The sequence below is a fragment of the Halichoerus grypus genome, chromosome 3 (genome assembly GCF_964656455.1).
Source record: "Halichoerus grypus chromosome 3, mHalGry1.hap1.1, whole genome shotgun sequence".
NCBI lineage: Eukaryota > Metazoa > Chordata > Mammalia > Carnivora > Phocidae > Halichoerus > Halichoerus grypus.
The window spans coordinates 155,862,640-155,888,010 of record NC_135714.1 but is presented as its reverse complement, the minus strand read 5'-3'; the positions used below and the strand labels follow the sequence as shown (position 1 = coordinate 155,888,010).

Sequence of the window (25,371 nt, the reverse complement as noted above, 5' to 3'; positions counted from 1 at the left end):
GCAAGGTGGGTGGGAGACACACTTACACTGCCCTGTGGGACTGGTTCTCCAAGGGCTTTTCCCACCATGGATCCATTCCTGTGATTCTCCCAACTTCACTGTTGGGGAAGCAGCCTCAGGGTCCATCTTCCAGCCTTCTCAGAGGGGTCTCCCCAGCCACTCTCCTGAGGAGACAGAAATGGGACCCAGAGGTCCTTCTTTGGGCTTCTCCAGGCGTCAGAGGAAGGACTGCAGAAGAGGGGCCCCAGGAGCATCTTTAACTTTGTTCCTCTTTCTTTATCTGACCTGACTCCTTGGCAGTGACATTTATCAGATGGAGAAAGACATCGCTATAGAGCAGGAGAGGAATGCTCGCTACCGACCTCCCAAAATCTTGGAGCCCATAGCCTACCAGGAACCCCCACCCAAGGTAAACCAAGCCCTGGTCTCATGGGTCCTGTGAATCAAGCAGAGCTGGTTCTCCATCTAGCCCACTCCTGGCCTGACTATGTAACTCCTCCCTCTTCCTCCAGCATAGGCAGGATGTGCTCCCGTGGTCCTCTTGGCCCTCAACCCAACTGTCCGCCAGCACTAAATTTAGCCCCCATCACATGGGTGCCCTGGCAGGTGTGATCTGAGGCCCTAAGAGAGCACACCTCTCAGAGGGCAGCTAGGGCAGGGAATCACCCTGGACACTCTTCCCTTGAGAGGCTGGAGCACTTTTATTTCTGGTATTTTTTAGGGGCAAATTAGATGTCCCTGAGGGCATATGAATGGGGAGTGTCCCTGGGTCCCTTATGTCCAGCCTCCATGCCCACACTCATGGCATCTCTGGACTCAGAATCCAGTGCCTTGCTACCATGCCATTATGTGAGTGGGTTTTGAGGGACCATATCCATATTAGTCAGCTCAGACTGCCATAACAAAATACCATAGACTGAGTGTGGAGGCTGGGAAGTCCAAGATCAAGGTGCTGGCAGATTCATTGTCTGGTGAGGACTCTCTTCTTTGCTTGCAGATGGCCACTTTCCCACTGTGTCTTAGCACAGCAGAGAGAGCAAGAGCTCTGGTGTCTCTTCTTATAAGGACACTAATCCCATCATGAGGGCCCCAGCCTCATGACCTCATCTAACCCGAATTATCTGGCAAAGGTCCTACCTCCATATGCCATCACACTAAGGGTTGGGGCTTCAACATATGAATCTGGGGGGGGGGGACACAAACAGTCCATAACAAAGTCCTATCTGGTCCAAGGCCTTTTCTCACTGTCCCCCCTTGCCTGGCATGCCCTGATCCTTCCCTCAGGCAGGGCCCAGCTCAATTTTCATCTCCTCCATGAAGTCTCTGCACGTGCCTGAGCCCTTGGTAACTCGTTACCTCTGGAAGCATGTGGCTTTTGACAGCTGATTTGACAGGTGTTCCCATATCTAAAGAGGTTACACACCAGAGATCAGTAAACCCTTCAATTAGTGATGCCCCCAGGAGGGCAGAGAGACTGGCTTCTTTGTACCTTCTCATCACTCAGCACATAATGGGTGCTCAGTAAGTGAATGCAAATGATTTTAATGATAACTTTGCCCCTCATCTCTCCTTTATTCTGAATAAGCCTGACCTGTGTCCAGCCCAGTATTCCCCTTGGTGAGCTATGCTCACTCAAGGAGAGAGGCATGGACTGACTCATCTCTGTGTTTTCTCTCCAGCCCAGCCGGCCCAAGTATAGACCCCCTCCACAAACCAACCTTCTGGCTCCCAAGCTGCAGTTCCAGGTAAACATGTAACCAGAGGGCTGGGAAATTTGGGGCCATTCCTCATCTCGGACCTTCCTGAAATTCCATTCTCGTGCCTTGGAGGACTAGCAATTACCTGCTTGGGTTATGGAGATGGCCTGCATTGACTCTTCTTTGGTACCCACAAGAGAATTTGAACTCAGAGTTCCCAGAGAGCAAAAGAATCAAAATGCAATTCTACCAGGCTCTCCTCAGCTAAGACTTGCCTTAAGCTCAGTCCATCTGTCCATAGTGTTTGTTGCTCTGTGTGCCTGCCTATAGCTACTTCTCTATTCCCAAGGCCTTCCTGGCCCCCTACCCAGAGCAGAGCTTTCTGAGAAGGAATTTCAGGCAGTTGGGAATAGTTGATGTTCCCAGAGGATGGAGTTGCTCCCTGGGGCTCCCCATGGAGACCTTAGGCAGAACCCAGGTGGCCAGAAGCTGAGAGCAAGGTTCCATTGGAGCTTTCCTCATGCCTCCATCATTACCAACCATGGGATCTTCCCAAGATGTCAGTCCCTGTCTGAGAATGTCTCTGTCTGGTGTCTCTGTCCTGCATCTCAGTCACAGGGAGCCAAGGCCCATCTCTTTTCTTCTCTTACATCCCTCAGCTCAGAGTCACTGATCAACAGTGGAGCATCTCAACCAAATAGAAACAATGTTTATCTGGTGCTCCTTACAGAAAAGTGGTGTCCCATGGTCATATATTTCTCAAGGAAACACTCCAATACCAAAACAAGGCTAACCAAGAACTAACAGCTAAATCCTTGTTGTGTGAAGAAGAAAACCTTGATGCAGAAGATAGAAGCAATATTCCTGAAAAGAATCATACCTTTTTGTGATGTTTAAAATAGTGATTAAATACAAACACACACACATATTTCTGTGGGCTAATCATACCTGTGAGTTTGCGACATGCTTATGAAATAGAATTCCTTTCTGAAGAGTCCTGAAGGAGGAGACATGGACTCAGTAGGTCAGTAACATAATGTGGACCCCATTGTACGCAGAGCGTCATATCGTTGGCTGTCAGATGAATGAGGCCACGGGGGCTGCACTGACTCCTAGCCAAGAGCCGTGTGTGTCACCCTGCCATGTCTCCCAAGCAAGACCAACGAAATGCCCACACCACATTCTTTGTTAGCTCCTGAAGAGCAAGTCCGATGTCTCCTCTGGTGCCCATTATTGCTTCTTTGTGCTCACGTTTGTAGCAGCTAATTGTCCACCTTCTTGTCTTGTCCCTGTGCTGGTGCTTCTTTACTTCTCCTGAATAGGTCCCTGAGGGTCTGTGTGCCAGCTCACCTACGCTCACCAGCCCTATGGAGTATCCATCTCCTGTAAACTCACTGCACACCCCACCTCTCCACCGGCACAATGTCTTCAAGCGCCACAGCATGCGGGTAAGAGGGCTCTGCATGCTGGGTCCTAGCCCGAACTCAGAAAGCTGCTAGAGGGAGGTGTCTGGGACACCAGGAACCCCACATCCTCCAGCTCAGGAGGCGCCCTCCATGCTTTAATGCACCAGTCAGTCCATCAAGGGGCTCTGTAACTTCCCCTCTTTTGTAAACACATTGGAAGCTGGGGGCCAAGTCAGGCTCTGCTCCCAAGGACACTAGCTGGACCTGGACCTGCCCCTGTCCATACTTTGGTGCTATGTTTCCTGAGCCCTGGGGCGGGGGGCGGGGGGTAGTGTGGTGGCTTGTGGGCAGAGGGTAACCAAGCTTGATGGTGCCAGAGAATAAAAGATCCCAGAGGTTCTGCCTAGTTCTGCCCTTCCTGCCTGGTTGCTTCGGTTGCTAAATCTCTCCTCAGTCAAAGGAAAAGTTTCCTTGTGGCTGTACTCCTGCTGCTTTTGTCAAAGTTGGTGTTGTACAGGAAGGAGCTTGGGGGTTAGTGTGGGGCTAAACCACCCTTCCCAGTCACGTCTTTGTGTAACCGCCAATGGGGCCCTGAGTACTTCATGGACTAGCTTCTAATTGTCAAGTTTTGTGGGGAAAAAAAAAAAGGCAGGTTTGCTTGTAAAAGAGATACCCACTTGTCACTTCTCAGCACCCATCTTCTCCTTCAAAGGAGGTGTGGTCATCTGGCATGAATATTTGATATACTTTACTAAACTGAGTCTTGATATGTGACAAAACAAACCAAAGGCATTATTTTAGTTCTAACTCTGTATACATGCATGATATTTCAGACTCAGGATACATGACTCTAAAAGTTTTTGGAAAAACTCCATGTTTATTACAATAGATTTGAAAAATATAGGAAAGTTATGTTGGTATATTCTGTACCATTATTTTTAATTTAGCAAAATTTTGAAATGCGTAAGGTAACTTAGAATTCTAGGCAGCAAGATCTATTGTGAACTAAATTTTCCCCTGACCTAGCTCATTTTCCTCTTTTAAATTAATTTAACCAATTTATATCTTAACACATACTTAACAATAATAAAACTGCATTTTTAAGTATGCACTATAATTTAGGCAATGCTCAGTTCCTCCACCTTCCTGTCCTTGACTCTATTCGTAATTGAGTTTTGCTTTAAAATGTGTCCTTTTAGAAAAAAGCTATTTTGCACATTTCCGGGGTGGCACTGCCTTTGTCTAATCCCCCTTCACCATAAGACTTTGTTCAGTTCCATAAAGACATACTGTGCAGCAGGGAAGAAAAGACTTTTTGTGTTAGGGGTTTAGAAGTACTTGTTGTAAGGAAGGTCTACGTAAAAGAATATAATGGATGTTTCTTTAAGTAAACAAAAAAAAGTAAAAAATATAAAATCCATTTTATGATATACATCAGAAAGACTGAGAAAACTTCTTTTAGGTAGAATGCTGGAAAGGTATAATAGGCTTCCTGCAAAGCATCTGAAAGCATTTAACAAAAATCAGAGATGGTTTCCCCACCAAAACAATTTTTCTACTGACTGACTCTCTTGCCTGACTCATCTGGGAATCTGGCATTCCACACAAGAGTCAGGATGGCAGCAATCTCCCTCTTGAAGACCTCACAATTGAGGTTTAAAATTATAATAAAATTCAATGAACTACCTTGTGCAGGAACGCTTTGCCAGGCACTGTCCTAGGTGCTGAAGGGAGAACAAGGGTGTTCTGCTTTCGGTGAGCTTCAGGCAGCCAGAAGGAATACAGCAGATGCACACTTACCTGTAATGCAAGCCATAAAGCTGTGAGTGGCACACAGAGGTAATGGAAAGGTGCACTGGGAGTTTAGAGAGAAGAACAGCTCTTTCCAGCTTCTTTTTTTTTTTTCAGCTGGGCCTCGAAGGATGGGGAAGATTTGGACAGGAAGAAACTGGGGTATGGGAAATAAAAGAGGCAGATGCATTAGTAGAATCCAAGACTAAGTAATGGGAAGCCACAGGGCAAGTGCAGGACCTGTTTGGCTAGAACACAGGAGGATGCATTTGGAGGTGGAAATGAAGCTGGCAAGATGGGAGGGGGTAGTCAAATTATGGAAGGAGTTACAGCTTGCGAGAGTCATTTTAAGACACCATGAGAGCCTGATTCCTTTTAAAAGTGACCAGCAATCTAAGTTGCTATTGCCTGATAAGAATATCTGAGGTACCTTGCAGACAAGTAAGCCCTAAAGTGATCAATTTTTTAAAATCTTATTTTCTCCTTGAGTTTTATTATGAAATTGTAAGACATAGGAACATTTTCGCAATACATGTTAAAATATTTGGTGAGATGGTGATCAGGCCTGGGACATCCTAGACAGTTGAGTAGTGGGAATTTTCCTTTAATACTTACAAAACTATACAATGTTTTCTTGAGTCTACTAACTTCCTCTACCAGTATTTAGTCTCTCTCAGTCTAGTCTAGTCTAGACTAGTCTAATCTCACCTAGAGATTTGATAGTCAGAATATTTGACACTTAGTTCCTGTGTGTCACTATTTGTCAATAGCCTGGGGTAGCCATACCATTGTGTTTGTAGATATCGACATTTAACTGCAGATATTTATAACCTTCAAATACCCTCATTTTGGAGCATCAGTATGTGGGAAATAAATCTTATTTTATCAATTCTGTGATTGTAGAATACTCTTATGACCTGAAACTTATTTTCTTAAAGTAAGGTCTAACTCAGTAGCCTTCAGCTGAGATGATCTTGCCTCCGAGAGGACATTTGGAGATGTCTGGAGGCATTTTGTTACAACTGGGGAGATGCTAAAAGCATCTATTTTGTGGACTTGCTGCTGAGCATCCTCCAATTTACAGGAAATCTCCCCCAATAAAGAATGATCTGACCCCACATGTTCATGGTGCTGAGGTTGAGAAACTTGGTCTAACCGTTGCTTACTTCACCCTCTGAGAACAGGGACATTGCATATTTTATCATCACTGCCCTCCCAGCACCCAGCCCTATGCCTGCCACAAAGTAGCTGCTTAATAAGTAGGTGTTGAATAGAGTAACAAAGAATATTTCAGTAAGAAATCTAACTTGCGGGGGGTCAGCGGGGGAAGTATTGTTAGAAATCGAGAGCCGTGATTGAAACTCAGTGAGCACTAGGAAAAACACCAATATAACTAATCTGAAACTGTGTGGTTATATTCAAGTGTGTTTTAAAGGGTTTGGTGGGGAAAATCTTTTTTAGAGGCTTGGCAGAGATTATGGCTTGCTAAAGTAGATAGAGAATAATTTTTAGCATTCTATGCTAGTGACTTGTATGTAAAATGGCCACTTTAAAAGCAAGGATCTGAAGAGGCTGCTGGTCTGGATGTCACAGAAGGGTCCTGCTCCTGACAAAGGTCACCCTGGGCTTTCTGCAATCAAAAGAATGACAATAGCACACATGAGTCTGGGAGGCCAAGGTGATCGCGTGGAGTAGAAAAAAGCCAGAGTTTGAAGGGACGAGAAGACACTGATATAAATGAACCCTGGGGAAGAATGAGGGGAAAGAAGGAGTAAGAAAACATGTAGCACCTTCTGTTTAAGAACTCCCAGGTGAAACTATAGTTCCAGAGCCCTTCAAATGAGTTAAAAGGAGGGTTAGATTAATAAAGTTAGGGAGAGCAAGCATGTACTGCATATCTATAGATCCATATTGCTTTAAATTTCGTTCTTCACTTTTCTCTTAGCTCATGGATTTCTTTTAGCCTTTGGTTCGATAACCCAAGCTACTACTAGCTTAATAAAGAGTATGTTTTCATAAAAAGGCACCACCACATGGGTGCATGCTGTCGCTCCTTCCCTCAGCCTGCATCCCTCCACGGTCAGCTTTGCAGGACTGCACACCGTGAGCCTAGAGGCGGCGCCGCGCTCCTCTAAGCTCCCAGACCCCCTGCCACGGTGTTCCGGTGGCGGCGATAAGCACCCAAGGCTTTCCAGAGGGCTGGCTTTGCATTTTTAAATGTATGAAGTGACTGCAACCATGACAAATGCCAACTGAGAAAATACTATTAGGGCAGTAATTTGAAAATGAAATTGTATGAGCAGATCCTGTAATTGTTCATATACGATGCATGTTCAGTGCTGCGCTCTCAGGTTTGACATGATACTGCAACATAGCCAGTAACTGTCTGCATCCATGGCTAAGGATTTAAGAACAAACCTTGCAAGAAACAAAGCAGCAGGCGAGGCCAAGCTCTGTGGCTCCCACAGGCTCTTCGGGAGATTGCCCTGCCTGGGTCTGGGCACTGGACTCATCGTGTCCTCTCCTCTCTCCCCGCTGTCCTCTCAGGAGGAGGACTTCATCCGACCCAGCAGCCGAGAAGAGGCCCAGCAGCTATGGGAGGCCGAGAGGCTCAAGATGCGACAGATCCTGGACAAGCAGCAGAAGCAGATGGTGGAAGATTATCAGTGGCTGAGGCAGGAGGAGAAATCCTTGGTGAGCAGCCTCTGAGCCGTGGGTGGGAGGGGACCCCACTCTCTGCAGCGCTGCTGAACACAGTGATAAAAGTGCTTGAATGGGAGCGATGTCCACACCACCGTGTCCACTTGGGTCCTCGTGCGTCCCCAGCTGACGAGGAGGAATGCTCTCCGTGCGTCCTTAGGGTTTTCGGTTCTAGAATCCTAAATCGTTTGCTTCGATTTCCTCCTCTGCAGGACCCCATGGTGTACATGAATGACAAGTCCCCGCTGGTAAGTCACTGGGAGTGATCTCTGTCTTAAAGTCAAGGCCTGGGAAGGTGTTGGAGACAGCGGGACCCCAGCACCAGGCCCCCTGCCTGCCCATTCCTTCCCTTTCTGCCTCTCCCTCTGGGAGCTCGACTCCTCCCTTCACCTTGATCTCCACGAAACTCTGAAGCTCCGCTTGTGGTTCCTTGGCTCCGGCTGGATCTACAGCCGTAGCACATCCCCCGCCTCTGCCACCGGGCCCTCAGGCTCTGAGACGGGAGCTCCCCAGCGGCCCCCTGCACCTCTGACCTCCGCGTGCGCAGCGGGGAACTGGTCAAGGTGGGGAGCGGGAGGTGCCCAGGGCCACACTGGTGACATGTTCTCTTTCCTCCCTTCCAGACCCCGGAGAAGGAGGCCGGCTACAGTAAGTGTTCGCGCCCTTCCTTTGGGCGGCAGCTTCTGCTTGACCTCGCATGGGGAGCGCTCCCGCATGCTCCTTGCCCACCACAGAGGCCGAGAGTCTGTTCGCCATTTTCAGAAACTGCCTGTTTCAGTTCCGAGCGTGCAGAGAGGGCCCGTTTGGGAACTGATACCTACACTCTGCTCCATCTACCACCCCCACCCTCTCCCTGCCTTGGCCCGTCTCTCTCGTCTCTCCCTCTTGCCGGGTCCTCAGCCCTCGCTTCACTGATCTCCTCTTGCATGTATTTGGAGGCCTCGGTGGTTCTTCCGTCCTGTCCCCCCTCACTCTGTGCGAGGCTGTCTGTGGTGGAGAGTAGCTCCGCCCGCCTCTCTCAGCTGATGCCTCTCTTTGCTAGGCCCAGGGGACGGAAAGGAGAGGGCAGGCAGGGGCAGCTGAGGCCGCAGGGCCTTTCCAGAAACTGCTGCTGAAGGGGGGGAGGGGAGCAGGAAGAGCCAGCAGTGAGCCAGGCTCATCATCATCCTCCTAGGGAGGGTGTGGCTGGTGAGGGTGGCGATGGGGATGATGACAATCATGACAATGACAGCGACCAATGACAATGACAACAGTCACTGGAACCAGAACACTAAGCCAAGTTGCTTGCAAATGTCAGCTCTAACCTCACGGCAACCCTGTCGGATAGATACAATGAATCATTATGTCCATTTTACAAAGGACATGAAACTGAGGCACAGAAAGGTCAAGTAACTTATCCAAAGTCACACAGCTAGTAAATAGCAGAGCTCTGATTGGAGCCCAGGCAGTCCGGCTGCAGGGTCCCTTCTGAGTGAACCCTCCTATTTAACAGATGAAAAGTAAGGGCCAGGGAGTGTAAGTGAGCTGGCCCAGGTCACACAGCTGTCTGGCGGCAGAAGGTTAGAGAGTAGAACCAACCAGTCTTCTGGCTTCCATTCCTGCTCACTCTTCCAGCAACTCCACACGCCTTGCGCATGTCTTTGCTTTTCAAAGTGTGGAGTGAATAGTGTGGTTCCTCGGCTGTTTCACTTCCTGGACCCCCAAATGCTCAAGGCAGACCATCAGGAAATCCTCACAAAGCTACCCCATTAACTGCTCTGGCACCGGGCTGAAGATTCTTCCCCATGAATGTCAAGGCCAGAGTGTGTGCTCGGGGGCCAATGTGCAACCGGCAGAATCTGGAGCACCTGCTGTAATCACTCCATCTCCACTGCAACTTTGGATTTGTCTTTCTATCAAATGGACAGCAGTGCCTGACTGTGGGAGGGCCAGGGAGCCCAGAGGTTATTTTCCCAGCCACCTTCCCGGAAACGCCTTTGACCTTAGCTTCCCTGAGTCTCCTGGTAGCAGAGGAGAGGGGGTTGGCTTGGTTATCTGCAGGTATGAAGGGAAGGGCCAGGGTGCTGAGACCTCCCCCCCCCCGACTCACTCTCCCTCCCCCTTGCAGCGGAGTTCACGGGCCCCCCACAGAAGCCACCACGGCTGGGCGCACAGGTATGTGTTGGCGGTGCTGAAGCTGGTAATGAGTTTGAATCAGGGCTATACAAGACACAAGGCCAGGGGCTGTGAAGGCTTCAGAGGCCCTCAGAAGGAATCCAGTCGTGCATCCTCATTGTAGAGCTGAGGCTCAGAGAGAAGTACCTTGTTTAAGGCCACATAGTGAATTCGTGAAAAAGCAAGGGGAAACCCAGTCTCCTCATCTCCTGTGCCCCCCTCCCTGACCTGGAAGAAAGCTCATTGACCCAGCCCTAGGAGCAGGAAGTGTGGACCCCCTTCCTCTCTCAAGCTGTCCCCTCGGCTTCCTGCACCCACACTGTTCTCACAGTAGCCTGGGGCCAGGTGCTGGCTTTCCTCACTCTGGAACAGTGGCTATGAGCCTTGACTCCTGTTAGAACCATCCGAGGAGCTTGGAAAACCACCCGGCCCCCAAACCCAGGCCGATTCTCATCTGAGAACCACTGCCCTGAAAGCAGAAAGGGGGGATGTACCCCCCCAAGGACAGGGCACCATTATTCCGGAGAAGAGTCTTTTCAAATTGGGCTAGAGGCTGTGTTGGCACAATAGTGCCTGCCCAAGAAAGAATCACAGTGTCCCCCAGACTCACGACCCTCCCCTCTGGCCACTTGCTTCCCCCCCCCCACAGTCCATCCAGCCCACAGCCAACCTGGACCGGACCGATGATCTGGTATACCTCAATGTCATGGAGCTAGTGCGGGCTGTGCTGGACCTCAAGAATGAGATCTGTCAGCTGCCTCCCGAGGGCTACGTGGTGGTGGTAAAGGTGAGAGCCGTGGACAGGGCAGGTGGAGGCTGCTCATTCTGGCCCTGGGTGGAAGGGGGTGGAGCTGGGCTTCCTTGTCTGCCCAGCAGGTGCCTTTCCCAGAAAGACTCCCTTTAGTGCAAAGTGGTTGGCGGGAATTTAGTGCCAGGGAGTCGTGGAGGGCAGGTACCATCCCAGGAGGGCTCTTCCCCAGGGAAACACGGCTTTCTCCAAAAAGCCAGGGGTGATAGTCACCCTACCCCTCTCTCTCGCAGAACGTGGGCCTGACCCTGAGGAAGCTCATTGGGAGTGTGGATGATCTCCTGCCCTCCTTGCCGTCGTCCTCCCGGACAGAGGTGGGTATGCTCCTGAAGCTGAAGACAGTTCATCAGCTGTCACTTCTGCCCTTCACCTTCACCCATCCCCAGCTGCGCTTCACACAGGAGACTCAGAAGGACCACATGGGCAGCCTCGTGTCTGTCTGCTGAGCCTTCCACGCGTGGCTCTGCACAACAGATCTGAGCGGGACCACAGGGGGGCTGAGTGGGCACCCAGGGACCCGACCAGCCTCCTAGGGGGAGTCTCCCCGTTTAAGTCTTAGAGAGTTGTGGTGATTTCGTAATGCACGAGGGTGTGCAAAGGAGGACAGACCTTCCCTTTCCCTTTCCCTTTTCCCTCCCCGTGACTCTTTATCTAATTAGCTGCCACACTAAGGCTAAGTGTACTAAAGTACTGTGGTACCGTACTTTGCAGGTGTGATTAAGTTAAGGATCTTGAGATGGGGTGATTATGCTGCATTATCCAAGTGGGTGCAATGAGGCACAAGGGTCCTTGTAAGAGGGTGTCAGAAGCAGACATCCTATAAGAGCCAGAGAAGGAGATGGGATGACAGAAGCAGAGGTTGGGATAATGTCACTGCTGGAAGGATCCAGAAGCCAAGGAAGGCGGCAGCCTCTAGAAGCTGGAAAAGGCAGGGAACAGATTCTCTCCCCTAGAGCCTGTAGAAGGAGCATGGCCCTGCTGTCCCCTTGACTTTAGCCCCATAGGACCCATTCCAGCCTTCTGACCTCCGGGAGTGGAAGAGACTAATCTGTGTTGTTTTGAGCCACCACCCCCCCTCCCCGCCCCGCCCCGGTCATGGGTCGTTACCGCAGCTGTGGGAGACGCTGAACATAGTTGGATGCTGAACACTAGCGCCTCTGCACGTGTGTTGGTTGTCTGCCTGGAAACCAGCCATGGAGCTCAGCAGAACCCCATGCCCCCCACCAGGCTGTGAGCCAACAACACAGCACAGGGACGGCCGCCTCACACCGCTGTCCCCACAGCCTGTGACTGTTGGAGACAAGACAGTGCGGGAGGGCTTGGGCATTTCCCAGCCTCCCTCTGGGTGGCAGCAACAGCCCATAGAGGAGCCCCAGCTGGAGCTGTCCCTTCGGATGTGAGAGGTCCTTACCCTCCACGTGAAGGCTCCGTCATTCATTTCACTTGGTAAATATCTCGAGGGCCGAGTATGCGCTCAGCAGTGTGCTAGGCACTGGGATATGGCGGTCAACCAAACCCTACAGCTCAAGCCATGGTCCCTGGTCTCTTGATTCGAAGGTAGACAGCTAACACATGAATGAGCGCACTTGTCCCCTGACCATTCACTCTGACCTTGGGCCAGCACGAGGGATGCAGCCGTGAAGGGGACAGTCTGTGGGGCTGCGTCAGACTGAGCTAGCATGGGGTGGGCTGGGGTGGGCTGGGGTCTGCGGCGTCTGCAATGTGTGTCCTTGCTGACCTGGCTCCAGCCCACATGGGACCTTAGGCTCGGTCCAGGCTTGGATCAGACCTGTCCCCCAGAGAACTTCCGCCTGCCTCGGCCAACACCAAAGGGGATACTTGCACGGCTTCCCCAATTCTCCAGGCTTAAACTTTGCAGCCCCTCAGGCTCCCAGCCTCTCCTGTGTGCTTTTCTTACAGATCGAGGGGACCCAGAAACTGCTCAACAAGGACCTAGCGGAGCTCATCAATAAGATGCGCCTGGCCCAGCAAAACGCCGTGACCTCCCTGAGTGAGGAGTGCAAGCGGCAGATGCTCACAGCCTCCCACACCCTGGCGGTGGACGCCAAGAACCTGCTCGATGCCGTAGACCAGGCCAAAGTTCTGGCCAATCTGGCCCACCCACCTGCAGAGTGATGGAGGGTGGGCGCCACCTGCCTGCGTCTTCTGCCCCTGCCTGTAGTGTTCCCTCCCCTGCCCCCCCCACCGGCCCCTGCCTTGCCTTCGGTCATGTGGGTCTTCTCAGGGGGAAGGCTGCGGGGAGTCCTTCTTCCCTTGCCACTTTGCACGACCCCCTCTCCCCACCCCAACCCCCGGACTGTGCTGCTCAGGCTGCAGCTGGACAGAGGGGACTCAGGGCTATAGATGCCAGGGGGTGACCAAGAGGGCTCAGAGGGAGCCCTGCTGCTGCTGGCCACTCCCTCCTCACACCTGCCTGCCCCACTGGGGGGGGGGGGGGGTCACACTAGTGCCCCTAGTGGGCACGATGGCTTTATGCGTGGACATGGCAGGCCTCTCTATTGGAGCCAAGCTATTCCTTCTTCTTCCGCCCATGGAGGTCCCCTGATGCACAGAGGGGCTGGGGAGGGGCTTTCCTTTTGGGGGTGGGCGGCTGGCAAGATGAGGGATGGGCCTGGCTTTCTTGTACAGTGTATATTGGAATTTATTTAATGTGAGTGTGGTCTGGACTGACAGCCGTGTGCCCCCCTGAGGGGGGACCTGGGACCCAGTCCAGGAACAAGCTATTGGGAGTCCGGGCACAAGACGCTGTGTTGTCAACACGCCCAGCGTCAGGGAGAAGGGGAGAGATGAGGCCAAAACAGGACTTGGACCACAATCTGCTCTCTTCCCTGTGCCCTTTCTCTCTCTTCCCTGACTTTGCCCCTTCCTTCTCTCCCTCTTTTCTTACTTCTCCTTTTCTCCGCCCCCCTTTCCCATCTGCCCCACCCCTCCCTCGTGTTTGTGCAAAACACTCTTTTACCTTCTTTCTATTTGACTTGTGGATGAATTAAAATTGTACCATTTGCTTTGTGGTTTGATTGTTTCGTTTGCTTGACCTGCTCTGTGTAGGGAGGGCGACATTGACCTCGGGCCACCGCCCTGGAAGAAATCGATTGTGCTCTGGTGTGTGCAGATCAAGAGCCGATTCCAGGCTCGATCATGAGCACGGAGGGGTGTGTGGTGACACCGGGGCAGTAGGGTCAGCGGCGTGCTCCAGCCCCTTCACCCCTGCGCCTGACCCAAGGGTGACTTTCCAGCGGGGACCCAGGGCAGCCCCCTCCTGTGCCACGTGAGCAACGCCAATGGCACTCTCCCAGCTGTCGTGCAAGTGACTGGGGCTCCAGTGGAGCTTCAGTGGTCCTGGGGATGCTGAGGAGGGGTCACACAGCTGAATGAGCACCGGCCCTAGCTTTATTTCATCTCTTTACTCACATGCAAGGTGGATGGAAGATGGAATAGCATGAGGGAACGTCACTGCACCAGGATGGACGGAGAAGGGAGGCTGGGAGGCTGCCCCCCCCAGGAGCCGGGGGAAGCCAGAAACCAGATGGGTCGCCGAGTAGGGGGTCTTGGGAGGAACTGAGGAGTGGGGGTCTGGGCCGGGGTGTTGCAGGTTTCCTCTGTGATTGTCAGGGACAGGTGAGTGGGGTACCCCAAAGGCCGAAGGGAAACCGGAAGTTCACCCTGCTCAACTTCCTATCCAGGATCCCCACATGGTCCAGAGAGCCAGTGTCCACTTCCGTTAGCTGCTGAGGTTCTGCCCTCTGAGGGCTGGACAGGCAGGGGGAGGCCTGACCCTGGGGCAGGAGCTCCTCGGGGCTCCAGCATGCGGCTGAGGGCTCTGGATTGCTGGATTCTGAGGTGCGAGGATTCTCAGGTTGCACAGAGTGGCTCAGAAGCCATTGAGGGGCTTCAGGAAGGACCAGGAGGCCAGGCTGGGAAGGGAAGCCGTCCTGCAGCTTCTGCATTTCCACAGCAGTCGATGTGCAAAGCAACCCAGCTCACTCCTGTCAGTCACTCTGAGCAAACTGTCCTGCGGGCTGGCCACCACTTGCCCCGCCAATGGGGCTTTTGAGTCAAGGATGGTCCAGGATACCTCCTGGTTTGTCAACGTGCATTCAAGGACAGATGGCGGGGACTGCAGCACGGCCAAACCTCTTGGGGCCGGCTGGTGCTGAGCCAGTTTGCAGCAGGAAGGTGAGGCAGTGTTGCTAAAGGTGAGGGGAAGCCAGGGGTTCAAATGAGCTTCCAGGCAGGTGGGACGGCCCAGCTACCTGCATCCAACCACACATCCTTCTGCCACTCAGAAGGTCTGACCTGTACCTCTGCCCCACCTGTGGCCCTGCTTCCCCCTTTCTCTCCTTCCAGGAGAGTCTTGACCAACGTTAAACCCACAGGATCAGACTCAAGACACCCTAACCTGCCTTTCCAACCTCCTCCCACAGCTCCCACACTGAAGCCCCATCTCAGCCTGCCTGTTCTCCTAGACACCTTGGGCTCATTCCTGAATCCAAAATATTGTTCACAGCCCTTCCACCCCCTAAAGCACCCTCTCCCTTCTCCACCACGCACCCATCCTTTGAGGTCTGTGCCTCTACCCCCTGGATCGCCCCTCTTGGTCCTCCTGTTACTCAGTGTCTTCATGGCTCCTACAGGAGAATCTTACATGGCTTCACATTGTCACCACCATATTATAACCTTCGGCAGAGCAAGTTCCTTATTTCCGAGTTCCCCAGCATCCAAAACCGGGCTCTGTGCCCAGCAGAGTCTCGGCACACAGTACAATAACGTCAAATGAATTGACCCAAGGAGTCTTCGATGATCAGGCCAGTGTAGGGACTTGACAGAGAGTGACTGCAGTCAGATGGCATTGACCCCAAAGGTGTACTAGATGGGGCAGTGGTTAAAGATGGTCAGCAGTGCCACCATTGGGTCATAGCAAGGGACAGGAAATCAGATCATTCCAGCCAGGAACGGAGGAAGAAAGAGTCCAATGGTCCCCAGGAAGCAGACGATGATAAACAACCAGAGGAATATCCTATCAATGACCATGGCCACATACTTCCAGTCTTCCTTCACCTGCGGGTGGAAATGGGCTCACTGTGACAGAGGCCAGGCCTTGGGAGAGGGGAAGTGTCCCCCCCATGAACAGCCTCTGTAAGGATGACACCGGGGACAGCAGTGGCCCCACTGAGACCTGGAGAGGTTAAGGTTGTCTCAAGACTCAAACAAGCCTCTCCTAGTGATCCCTATCCTATCCCACCCCTATGACATGACCCAGTGCCTTTCCATAGACTCTCAATTTCCAGATAAGGGAGGCTAGATGTTCTAGAACCACCAAAGGGCATGGACCTTCCCAGGGGGGCTGCAGTGATTTAAACTCAACATCCGGCAGTTACAAAATGGTGAAGACTGTGCTGCCCCCACGTTGCCTCCCCCCCCCAATCCCTCACCCACTGCACGAGGTGGAGAGGAGGAGCTAGGTGAGGTAGGTGTGGCCCAGGGAAAGGTGGGAGGGTCATGGGGGGAGGGGCAGAGCTTTGTGGAATTTGGGCTTACAGCCCAAGCAAGCAGGTCTGGATTCCTACCTGCTCCCAGATTAGATAATGATTAATTTTTCTTATCCACTCAACAAGGCCACCCACTAATAACCACCTGGCCTTTCATCCTTCCCTAGGCTGGTAAAAAGTCTGTGATCCCGAGCAGTGGCCTGCTGACCTACTAATGCTGCGCACGGCAGGGGCCAGGGAGGGGAGCCCACCTGGTACAACCAAGGTTCCTCAGGGTTTGTGGGTGAATAGTGAATTCCACAACATGCCCAGAGCCCACAAAACAAATAGAACTGGGAGGAAACCACCAGGACAGAGGAGGAAGGCTGAGGAAGCAGCAGCCTGATTTATCTGATTTATCATCTGATGATATCCACTTTGCCTCCCTCTGTCCCCTTCCTCCACCACCTACAGGGTAATGGTGGTGACAAGGATGGCACGGCGAATTTCAGCATCTGGGATGCCTCCCCCTCTGGCTTGCTGTCTTCCAGTTAGCCTCAGCTGGGGCATTCTTGATTGCTACTCTGCCACCCGCCAGCTAGACGTTCTTTATCACAGTTTAGTCCAGACTCCCAAGGGCCACAACTGAAGGAAATGGGTCCTCGTGGAGGAGACTAGGAGGTCTAAACGAACACCTTGGGATGAGGGGTAGTCACCAGAGGAAGTTTCCCTCTCCCGGCCCCAACTCACCGAAGAGTCAGCATCCTCAGATCGCAGGTGATCAGCAATAGAGTGCACACCTTCCAGTGCCTTCTGTATGCGAGGTGACAGCAGAAGCCCACCCTCCTGCAACCCGGCCTCTGCCTTGGGACCTGAGGCCCCTTGGTGCAGACCACCATGGCCGCAGAGGACACCCAGGGAGGGGGATGATTGAGCCGCGCACACCCATCTGTCTTCCTCCTCCTCTTCCTCTTCCCTCTCCTCTGCATCCACGTTGGTCTCCAGCCAGTGACAAGAGGAGCTGGGCTTCAGATCTGGGAGGTCATGGGGCTCCAAGGAGGGCAGGGGCCGGTTCATCAGAAGCCACCGGGGCACACAGCCCAGAAAGGCCACCCGCACCCAGTGGGGCATCGTGTGGGTGCTGGGGGAGCGGTGGTGGACGTTGAGGACAAAGACCGTGATGACAATGGAGAGCGTGACGAAGATCATGGTGAAGAGCAGGTACTCGCCGATGAGCGGGATGACCAGGGAGGTGGAGGGGATGATGTCAGTGATGAGCAGGAGGAAGACGGTGAGCGAGAGCAGTACGGAGATGCAGAGCGTGATCTTCTCGCCGCAGTCTGAGGGCAGGTAGAAGACGAGCACGGTGAGGCAGGAGATGAGCAGGCAGGGGATAATGAGGTTGATGGTGTAGAAGAGGGGCAGGCGCCGGATGACGAAGTAGTAGGTGACGTCGGGGTAGATCTCGACACAGCAGTCATACTTCTTGGTGTTGTAGGTGCCCGTGGCATTGATGATGGCCCACTCGCCGCTCTCCCAGTAGTCCTTCAGGTCCACCGTCGGCTCCATCTGCTCCAGGTCGATCTTGGCCTTGTCGTAGGTCCAGGAGCCAAACTTCATCTTGCAGTTCTGCTGGTCGAAGGGGAAGAAGGTAACGTCGATGCTGCAGGAGCTCTTGTAGATGGCGGGGGGCACCCAGTGCACGGTGCCCGTGGAGAAGAGGTGGGCCTTGGTCATGTGGGTCACCGCAAACTCGCCATCTGCACTGGGGAGAGGAGAGGAGCTGGGGGACCCGGCTCAGCCCACCTGCCCACGCCAGGCTGCTCCAGACAGCCTGCAACAGGGAACCCTAATAACAAAGCCAGACCTGGCTCAGTTGTTGGGATCTATGCAAGTGTGCGAGACTCCCCCAGCACACCCACATTTAGAGCTCCCTGAGTTGTCTTTCAGACACTATCTTTTTAATGACCAAAGTAGGACAATACCAAGAATTTTAAAAACAACCGCTATTAACCTTCTGATGTTATATATATCATACATATCTGATTGACATACAGATCACATATATAACTTTTTACATATTTATAAACGCATGGGACAGATAGTCTTATGGCCTGTTTGTGTTTATTTAATATTTTAGGGTGATTATTTATATTTTCTCCCCGCAGCAGATGGTGAGCAAGGCCCTCATCTAGGGTCACGTCTTTTCGAGCCGGGATCCTTAGTTCCTGGCTCAGAAGAGACCTAACACCTTTGCTGGTGATGGAAGATACCTGCTTGACCCCGTCCATGTACTGGGCATTTCTGCACTAAGCCCCATGCGCTAGGGCCTGTAGAGGAGCTGTGGGGGATGGAATGTGAGACACAGGCCTGCCCTTAAGGAACCATGAGGAACCACGAGGAAATGCGATACAGCCCTAAACGCCTTTAACACAAGGGAGGTGGTTTGTCAACAGCATCACAAGGGTAGCCCACTGGGGGCGGGCGGGGAGGACGGGCCTCCCTTCTGGCTGGAGTGAGCAGGGTCACCCTGAAGGTTGCCAGTAGGATTGGTGGAGAGATGGGGTGGAGAGCATACTAGCGGAGCAAAAGTGGGGAACAAGGAACAGAGGAGGGGAAGGACAAAACTCACAGTGTGCGCTCAGGCTGGGGGGGGGGGCAGGGCATAAGAAAGGGTGGTGGGAAATGACCCCTGTGGCATCATGGGGCTAGGCATCCAAGGGCCCACCAGGGCTCTGGGAACACTGGAGGAACAGTGACCATTTGCTGGGGCTTCCTGAGAGCCTGAGTCCCTGATTCCCCTAGGGGGATGGTGCTGTGGGCTCTGCGCCCTGGTGTTTAAGGAGCCTTCCTTCTCCCTCCAATTCCTTAAAGTCAAGGGAATCAGAAGAAAACACGGGAAGACAGACTTCTTTCCTATGGAGAAATCCCAGGCTACGGATTGGAAAACGGGTAACTTAGAAGGTTGGAAACGGGAACTTTGATAAACAATAACGAACAGATCAGTCCGAAGTTTAACTTTTTTTTTAAAGGCATTTTTGTCACCACATAGAACTACCACTAGATGGCAACATGTGCCCCATTTGGAGGAAGGAAAGGTGCAATTTCCTCCATCCTCCTGTTTAACCTGGAGTGGAATGTCGGGCTAGAGGAGACCCTTCTTTAAATGTCTGCAAGAATTTGGTTTGGACTTTCGGCCTATCCAAAGAATTTCCTGTTATTATCAAAGACCACTGGTCCAAGCTTTATTGACGCTCCCAAACTTCAGGTCATATCTGATGCTAGGACTTTTCTCCTGACTTTTCTGCCAGGTGCAAAGGGAGCAGGAACTAGAAGGATCTTGAGTGCTGGCTCCAGGGCATAAAGATATGGAGGAAGGGGCCCATGAGTCCAGTGACAGCCGCCAACACCAGGCAGCTGCAGTTAGACCTTGCGGTAATCCGTGCTGAATGTGTGTTTATGGACATGGCTCAGGGACAAGGGCTTTGGGTCTGACCAGGACGGGGTGGTATAAAGGAGTCATTGTCATGACTTTCTCTGAAGACACCAAAACTCAAAAATGGATCTGTCTCCCTTTATTTTATGTTTAAAGATAGTTCTTCCAAATTCGGGTCAAATGATTTGGGAAAACCTAGACTACATGGGTTTCTTGGCAGCACAACTTCCAACAACACTGAAAATGCTGTCTTGTGCTAACATTTTCCTAAGGACTGGGGCCAGGGTGGGGGAGTTAACGACATACAAAGTTTTCCAAGATTATTTGACCGCATGACTGCTTTTCATACTTATTCATATCTCCGAGAACGGGTGCTCCTTAGAGCCCCACGTTAGAAAACACCGTCGGACAAGCATAATGCCAAACATCTTTTAAGTTTTGATTTCTAAGTGAAGAATTACCTGACACCAAGCAAACAGATAAAAAACTAGATCTCTCTATCTTTTTTTTTTAAAAAAAATTGTGTTGTTGGTGTTCACTGGGACTCTCTTTCGACTCCCCTGCCTTTTATTAGCTTCTTGTCATTATGTTCAAAGATGGCTCCTTTTTTGGTCTTGAATGCAAAGCAACTATAATGTGAGTTTCACAAAATACCGATGCCAAGTGAATTTGCCCCCTTGAGGGTGCTCCCCGGGGATGCCGCTTACCGGTTCCAACAATCCCGCCATCCTGCAAACTGCCAACTCTTCGGCATTGTTTTCAGAGCCTACATCAGCCAATTTTTCAAATACTGCTCAGTGTTGGTAAATCTGTGTCCCACGCGCACAGCACCATGCATTAATTCAGTGTGGGTGCTCAGTAAGTTTTGGTGTACGAGTGAGAGAACAAAGTGAAAGGAATGAAGGAATCAAGAGGAAATGTGGAGGGGGTGAGAATGAGCAAAGCAGGAGTTGAGAGGAAGGCAAAGAAGCTGAGACACAAGGGGGACCTCCCAAGTCCAACCCAGGCGAGCTTCACTGTACCCGCCCTTCCCAGGGGCTCCCAGGGGCCTCCAGGACCCCCCCCAGCTTCCTACTTGTTGTAGAGGACAATGTCAGGGATCCAGATCATCTCCGAAGGGACCCGGAGGGATGTGATGTTGCCGAAATCAGCTGGGTTCCAGTGCAGCTTGTAGTCGTTCCACTCCTGTGCACAGGGAGGGGTGTTGCATCACCAGGCACTGCCTGGGGAGGGGCCTGGGGACCAGCAGCTGGCCTTGGGAGCACCCCCAAGTTCCTCCCCTAAGCCCCAGAAGAGGCTGTGAGGCTGGGACAGGGCTCTGAGCTGAGGATCGGGATTCCAGGCTTCGATAACCAACCCCACTTTCCCCCAGCTCTAGTACTCAAAGTCCTGAGCACAGCTGGATGATAGGTCACCCTAGTCCCGCCTCTGGTCTCATTCCGCACCCCCTAGCGAGATGACCCTGGAGAGCCACCTCACTCATTTGTAGGAACAACACTGTTAGTTCCTCACAGTTTACAAAGGATCTGTACACCTTCTGTCTAGGAAGAGCCTCCGTGGGCGAGCTGGGGAGGGAAAGCTGAGCAGGTGAAAGAATTCCCCATTTTAACAGGTAAGGAAACTGAGAACCAGGGAAGTGAAAACGTCCCACCAGGGTTATGCAGCTGAGACCTGGGAGTCCACAGTGACCTCCAAACTGTGCTCCAGAGCGCCCCCCCTTGGGAGTCCCAGCAGGGAGGGGATGCTCTGGGCCCCAACTTTGATTCCAGCAGCAGGGCCAAGTGAATCTTCCTCCCCAGAACCAGGTTAGTATTATTCACTTGCTGAAATTCTCTTTGGCATCATCACAAGTGGTGATCAATGTGGATTTGCATATGTATTTATTTAATGCCTCTGTAAGTTCTACAGGCCAAGGAAGACAACTGGTTCACTCTGGCTCCCTAGCACCAAGCCCAGGGGAAATGCTCAGTAAATGTGTAGCTGAGCAATGAAAACAATGCCTCCTCCCTCTAAAGTTGTCTGGTTCCATTTCTGGGAGGGCTGCCCACATCCCTTCTGGACCTGAAAGAAACAACCACCCCCAACAGATAATGACTTGGGTCAACCCACAAGGCTGTCCTTTGCCTCCCGGGGGCTTTTCATAATTAAAATAATAGCCACTACCATTTAGAAACCCAGTTTTTTTACAGGACCTTTAGATGGTTCTTTCTAATCTTCGCAACAATCCTATGGGTTAGGGTGAAGAAAGTGAGGTGTGGAGGGTACGCTGCTAGTAAGTGGCAGCACTGGTACTTGAATCCTGGCCTCCCCGACTCCGAGCCTGCCCTCATTCCAGGGGCCATTTTGCTTTTGCACATCTTCACTAAAATAGTGCAGTAATGCACCCTTGGAAAGGGTCCCATGCATGATGCCTCTTCCCCTCTAAGGATAGTTGTGTAACGTTTACACAAAGCATCCAGCTGGTAGAGATCCAGGAAGGAGTGAAGGGAAATAGCATTTTCATGAAGCAGCTGCATGAGAGGAAGAGCACTGGTCTAGTTCAGTGGTCCCCAAACTCCAAGCACCCAAGTCCCAGTTTCATAATTTTTGCCAATATACCTGTATACTGCCTGTATCATCATGTACTTAGTATTTTCCTCTAAATTGGTTCACTATTTTTTAAATTACCTAAATTTTGAAACTTTACATCACTGACTTAACTAGAAAATCAAGAGCATTTGAAAATATCCACTAACATATAAATATAAGACTATTACAAGAAGGCTAGCAAGGCAAGTAAAATCATTTCACGAAACACCGCTATTGATGCCCAACCCATGCTTGGGAAGACACTGGCCTCCTGGAGATATTGACTGCTCACCTGGAAGGGGAGGCTTAGGTGAACAAAGGAGCCAGGCCATGCAAAATAAGGAAGGTTAAAAAAATTCGTAAAATTGTCAGGACTTGTCAGGACTTCTCAGGACATTGATGAACAATTTTGAAAGAGATTGGTCCTCATTAATGTAGCCCCCTCCCCCTAGTCCCTCATCTCTCAAGCTTTGGGGCTCAACCAACATTTGGAGGGCATCTACACCCATGGGTTATAGTAATTGGCAACAGATGATCCTATCCCCATTTAACAGGTGGGGAAATAAGACTCTGATAGGTTAAGTAACCTGCAGAGTATCACAGGCTAGTCAGAGGCAGTGCTGGTCGGCCGGACTCCTGCTCTGGCACCCCTTCCTCCGCTCCCCGCCCCAGCCCCTGAAGCCAAGGAGACCGGCTCATGGGGACAGTGATGGTAACCCAGGTCCTAGAGTTGGTCCCTGCACTGCAGGACTGTGTGGTTTCCCAAGTCCCTTACCGCTCTGGGCCTCAATTTGTACATCTGTAAAGATGAGCTGCATGACCCCCTGGCAGCTGCAGGGTGAACAGTGTCAGAGGGGTCCGCCCTATGCCTCTCACCTAAGCATTCAGTTATAAACTAAATGGCCAGTATACAGCCCTGGGGCCATGCAAAGTAAGGTGTTCATTCAAAAGACTCAAAATAGAGTTGCCAATCACAATTCTGATTGTCGTGGTTTTTCTGAGTGCCAACCTCTGAGATAGGAGATGGTCAGGTTACCAGCGGGGCAGGAAGAGGGAGTAGTGGGAGGAAAGGAGGCAGAGGGCTAGGTCCTCTTTCTCATGTTCTCCCACCATCTCCACTTCTGGGCCTGGGGAGGGGCTGGGCAGAGCATAAAGGGGTGAAGTGGAAAGGAATATATTCAGGCTCTAATAAAGCCTATGCCCCCAAGTGCTGCCCCCAAGAATGGTACATCAAAACGGGCCACACATTCTTTGCCAGAAGTGATGCTGGGCCAGTTTCTAGACCTTAAGAAACCAGCAGCTTCATTTCCTGTCTCTTGGGACCCTTACTCAGGGGTCTCTGAACCTCCAGGTAAGGCAACCAACTCCCCTGCTGGAGAAAGACCCTGAGTATGCCTGAAGAGGGTGAACGGCCCAATTGGGCCCAGCTTCCAGAAACTTCCAGAACCTTCCAGAGCCTTCCAGACATCCCTGCTAAGGAATGGACATGAGTGAATCTCTCTTAGACCCTCCAGAGCAAACCAGCCACAGGTTAAATAGCACCAGGTAACACCAGTGGTTGCCATGCAAAGTGGAAGAAACCACCCAAACTCCTGGCCATAAAACTATGAGGTATGATAAACTGCTGCTTTAGGCCATTAAGTATTGGGGTCGTTTGTTAAGCAGCACAGATGTGGAACACCCAGCATTCTCCTGCAGATGGAGCCTGGAGTTCTGAGTTGAGCACACCTGGGCTCCCCCTTTCTAGCTGAACTGCACTCTGGGGCAGGCTTTCCTCAGCTGTAAAATGGGCAGAATGAAACCTCCCCTGGGTTTTCAGTGACTACTCAGAATGAGCTGATCTGCAAACAATGGCCGGCATGCAGGAAATGCCCACTCCCGGAAAGGGGATGACTAGGTTCTTGTAGGCGACCTTCTCAGGGACTGGACTCAGAATCTCAGAACACAGCCCCTCCGAGAAGCAGCCCGCAATCGGCCAGCTTTGGGAATATCCCCAATGGCAACTCTCCTGTGAAACGTGAATTCAGAATCCCTCTGTTTGTGAGAGAGTCCTGGGAGGGGTCTGGGGTCAGCGGGTTCCCACCCCCACTCTTGCCTCAGCCAGGGAAGAAGCTCTCACCTGCTTTAGCCAGACATTGGTGGTCATCATTTGGTTCTTCTCATCCTGAGTGGAGAGAGTAAGAACAATAGAGTGATGGAGCCAGCCCCCCAAAACAGAGTGGAGTGGGATGGGCTAATACGGACTCCCTACTCCCCAGAAGAACCTCTCACATGGCACCCCAAGCCCAGCGTAACCTTCCATCCCCTCCTGACACTGCCACCCTTCCTCAGATTCTTCAGGAGCACACTGGCCACTTGGGTCCTCTGGGTTTGTGTCCAGTAGAATAAACAGGGCACCTAGACAACCCATTGCTGCCGATCAATGCCCTCTCAGGGGCTCCAGGGCTGGGAGAGTTGGATGGAGAAGGGCTGGAGCTGGGAAGGGAGGGAGGAAGGACCCCAGGAAAGGGACCTGTGGTCTGGGGGCTGATCCCAAGGGGGAGAAGCATGGGGGGACAGGCGCACCACATCGATGAGCTGGGCAATAGACAGCCCGAAGCGCACGATCACCACGTCTGAGGTGTTGGGCACCGGCCGTGCCCAGCGGTTGTAGCCCCTAAAGAGGTGTTTGAAGAGGCGGTCCTCAGCTTGGGTATGTGGGGCTCGCTGTGCCGACCCTGTGGACGGGAAGGAAGAGTGGGGGCTCCAGGAGGCCATGGTGGTGAGTGCTCGGGTCCCTCTGCCGTCAAATCAGAGCCACTTAATCTGTTTCCTCATCTGTAAAATGCGGACGCCATCCAGAACCTACCTCAAAACACTGTTGCGGATTAAATATAACGGTGTGGTGGAGCTTAACGAAGCAAGCAGCACATGCTGGGAGCTTAAGACATAGCAGGTAGTCTGTGACTATTAGATAAGAAGGCAGGAAAGTAAGTGCTGGAGAGAGAGGCAGAGGCAGAGGAGTGGGGAGGACCCGACCTGGAGACAAGATGCAGCCTTGAACTGAGGAGCCCCAAGGCACAGCAGTATGGGGGAGACACCTGGTCCGTGTGGGCTGAGCAGAGGGAGAACGGCTTCACGCGTCTCAGTGAGCCTTTCATTCCCAACCACTTGTCAACGAACCGCCGGCTAATGCTAACCACAAAATCCTCCATGCTGCACGGGAGCCCACAGGTGTGACATGATGTCCTAGTGATGACACCCACTCACCTGCTGGGATCAGAAGGAGCCACCACAGACCGAGCTTTGTCATGGACAGGACCGCAGAGTGGGAGGGGCCCAT

General features: G+C 52.0%; 2 protein-coding genes across 8 annotated transcripts in view; one reads left to right on the top strand and one right to left on the bottom strand.

The window, feature by feature from the left end:
* The window catches only part of PTK2B (protein tyrosine kinase 2 beta), a 123,117-nt gene extending 109,535 nt beyond the window's left edge, over positions 1 to 13,582 (top strand). For 5 of the 6 annotated variants that reach the window (XM_078069487.1, XM_036104430.2, XM_036104433.2 and 2 more), the window contains 10 exons: positions 301 to 409; positions 1,680 to 1,745; positions 3,020 to 3,145; positions 7,442 to 7,588; positions 7,807 to 7,842; positions 8,218 to 8,242; positions 9,702 to 9,748; positions 10,398 to 10,535; positions 10,790 to 10,870; positions 12,477 to 13,582. In XM_078069487.1, the coding sequence (XP_077925613.1) occupies positions 301 to 409; positions 1,680 to 1,745; positions 3,020 to 3,145; positions 7,442 to 7,588; positions 7,807 to 7,842; positions 8,218 to 8,242; positions 9,702 to 9,748; positions 10,398 to 10,535; positions 10,790 to 10,870; positions 12,477 to 12,692 (991 nt within the window). In that variant the 3' untranslated portion in view covers positions 12,693 to 13,582. The remainder of the gene's footprint in view (positions 1 to 300; positions 410 to 1,679; positions 1,746 to 3,019; positions 3,146 to 7,441; positions 7,589 to 7,806; positions 7,843 to 8,217; positions 8,243 to 9,701; positions 9,749 to 10,397; positions 10,536 to 10,789; positions 10,871 to 12,476) is intronic. The other variant, XM_078069488.1, reaches the window with a different exon arrangement.
* Positions 13,583 to 14,601: 1,019 nt separating this feature from the next.
* Positions 14,602 to 25,371, bottom strand: CHRNA2 (cholinergic receptor nicotinic alpha 2 subunit). 2 transcript variants are annotated; one of them, XM_036104422.2, is made up of 6 exons: positions 25,299 to 25,371; positions 24,615 to 24,766; positions 24,169 to 24,213; positions 20,557 to 20,666; positions 16,796 to 17,810; positions 14,602 to 15,635 (listed from the first exon to the last, which is right to left on the bottom strand). In XM_036104422.2, the coding sequence occupies exons 1-6, from the start codon at positions 25,369 to 25,371 to the stop codon at positions 15,510 to 15,512; spliced, it is 1,521 nt and encodes a 506-aa protein (XP_035960315.1). In that variant the 3' UTR covers positions 14,602 to 15,509. The 2 variants fall into 2 exon arrangements, with proteins under 2 accessions (XP_035960315.1, XP_077924349.1); XM_078068223.1 differs by lacking the exons at positions 20,557 to 20,666; positions 24,169 to 24,213; positions 24,615 to 24,766; positions 25,299 to 25,371 and adding an exon at positions 20,189 to 20,234 and having other exon boundaries at positions 16,796 to 17,805.

Bases quoted from the DNA above. Each gene is read 5' to 3' on its own strand.
- CHRNA2 (XM_036104422.2), bottom strand. From the start codon at position 25,371: ATGGGCCCCTCCCACTCTGCGGTCCTGTCCATGACAAAGCTCGGTCTG. The intron at 20,667-24,168 runs GTGAGAGCTTCT...CCCTGTGCACAG, and splicing joins CCAATGTCTGGCTAAAGCAG to GAGTGGAACGACTACAAGCT. The intron at 17,811-20,556 runs GTAGGAAGCTGG...TCCTCTCCCCAG, and splicing joins GACATTGTCCTCTACAACAA to TGCAGATGGCGAGTTTGCGG.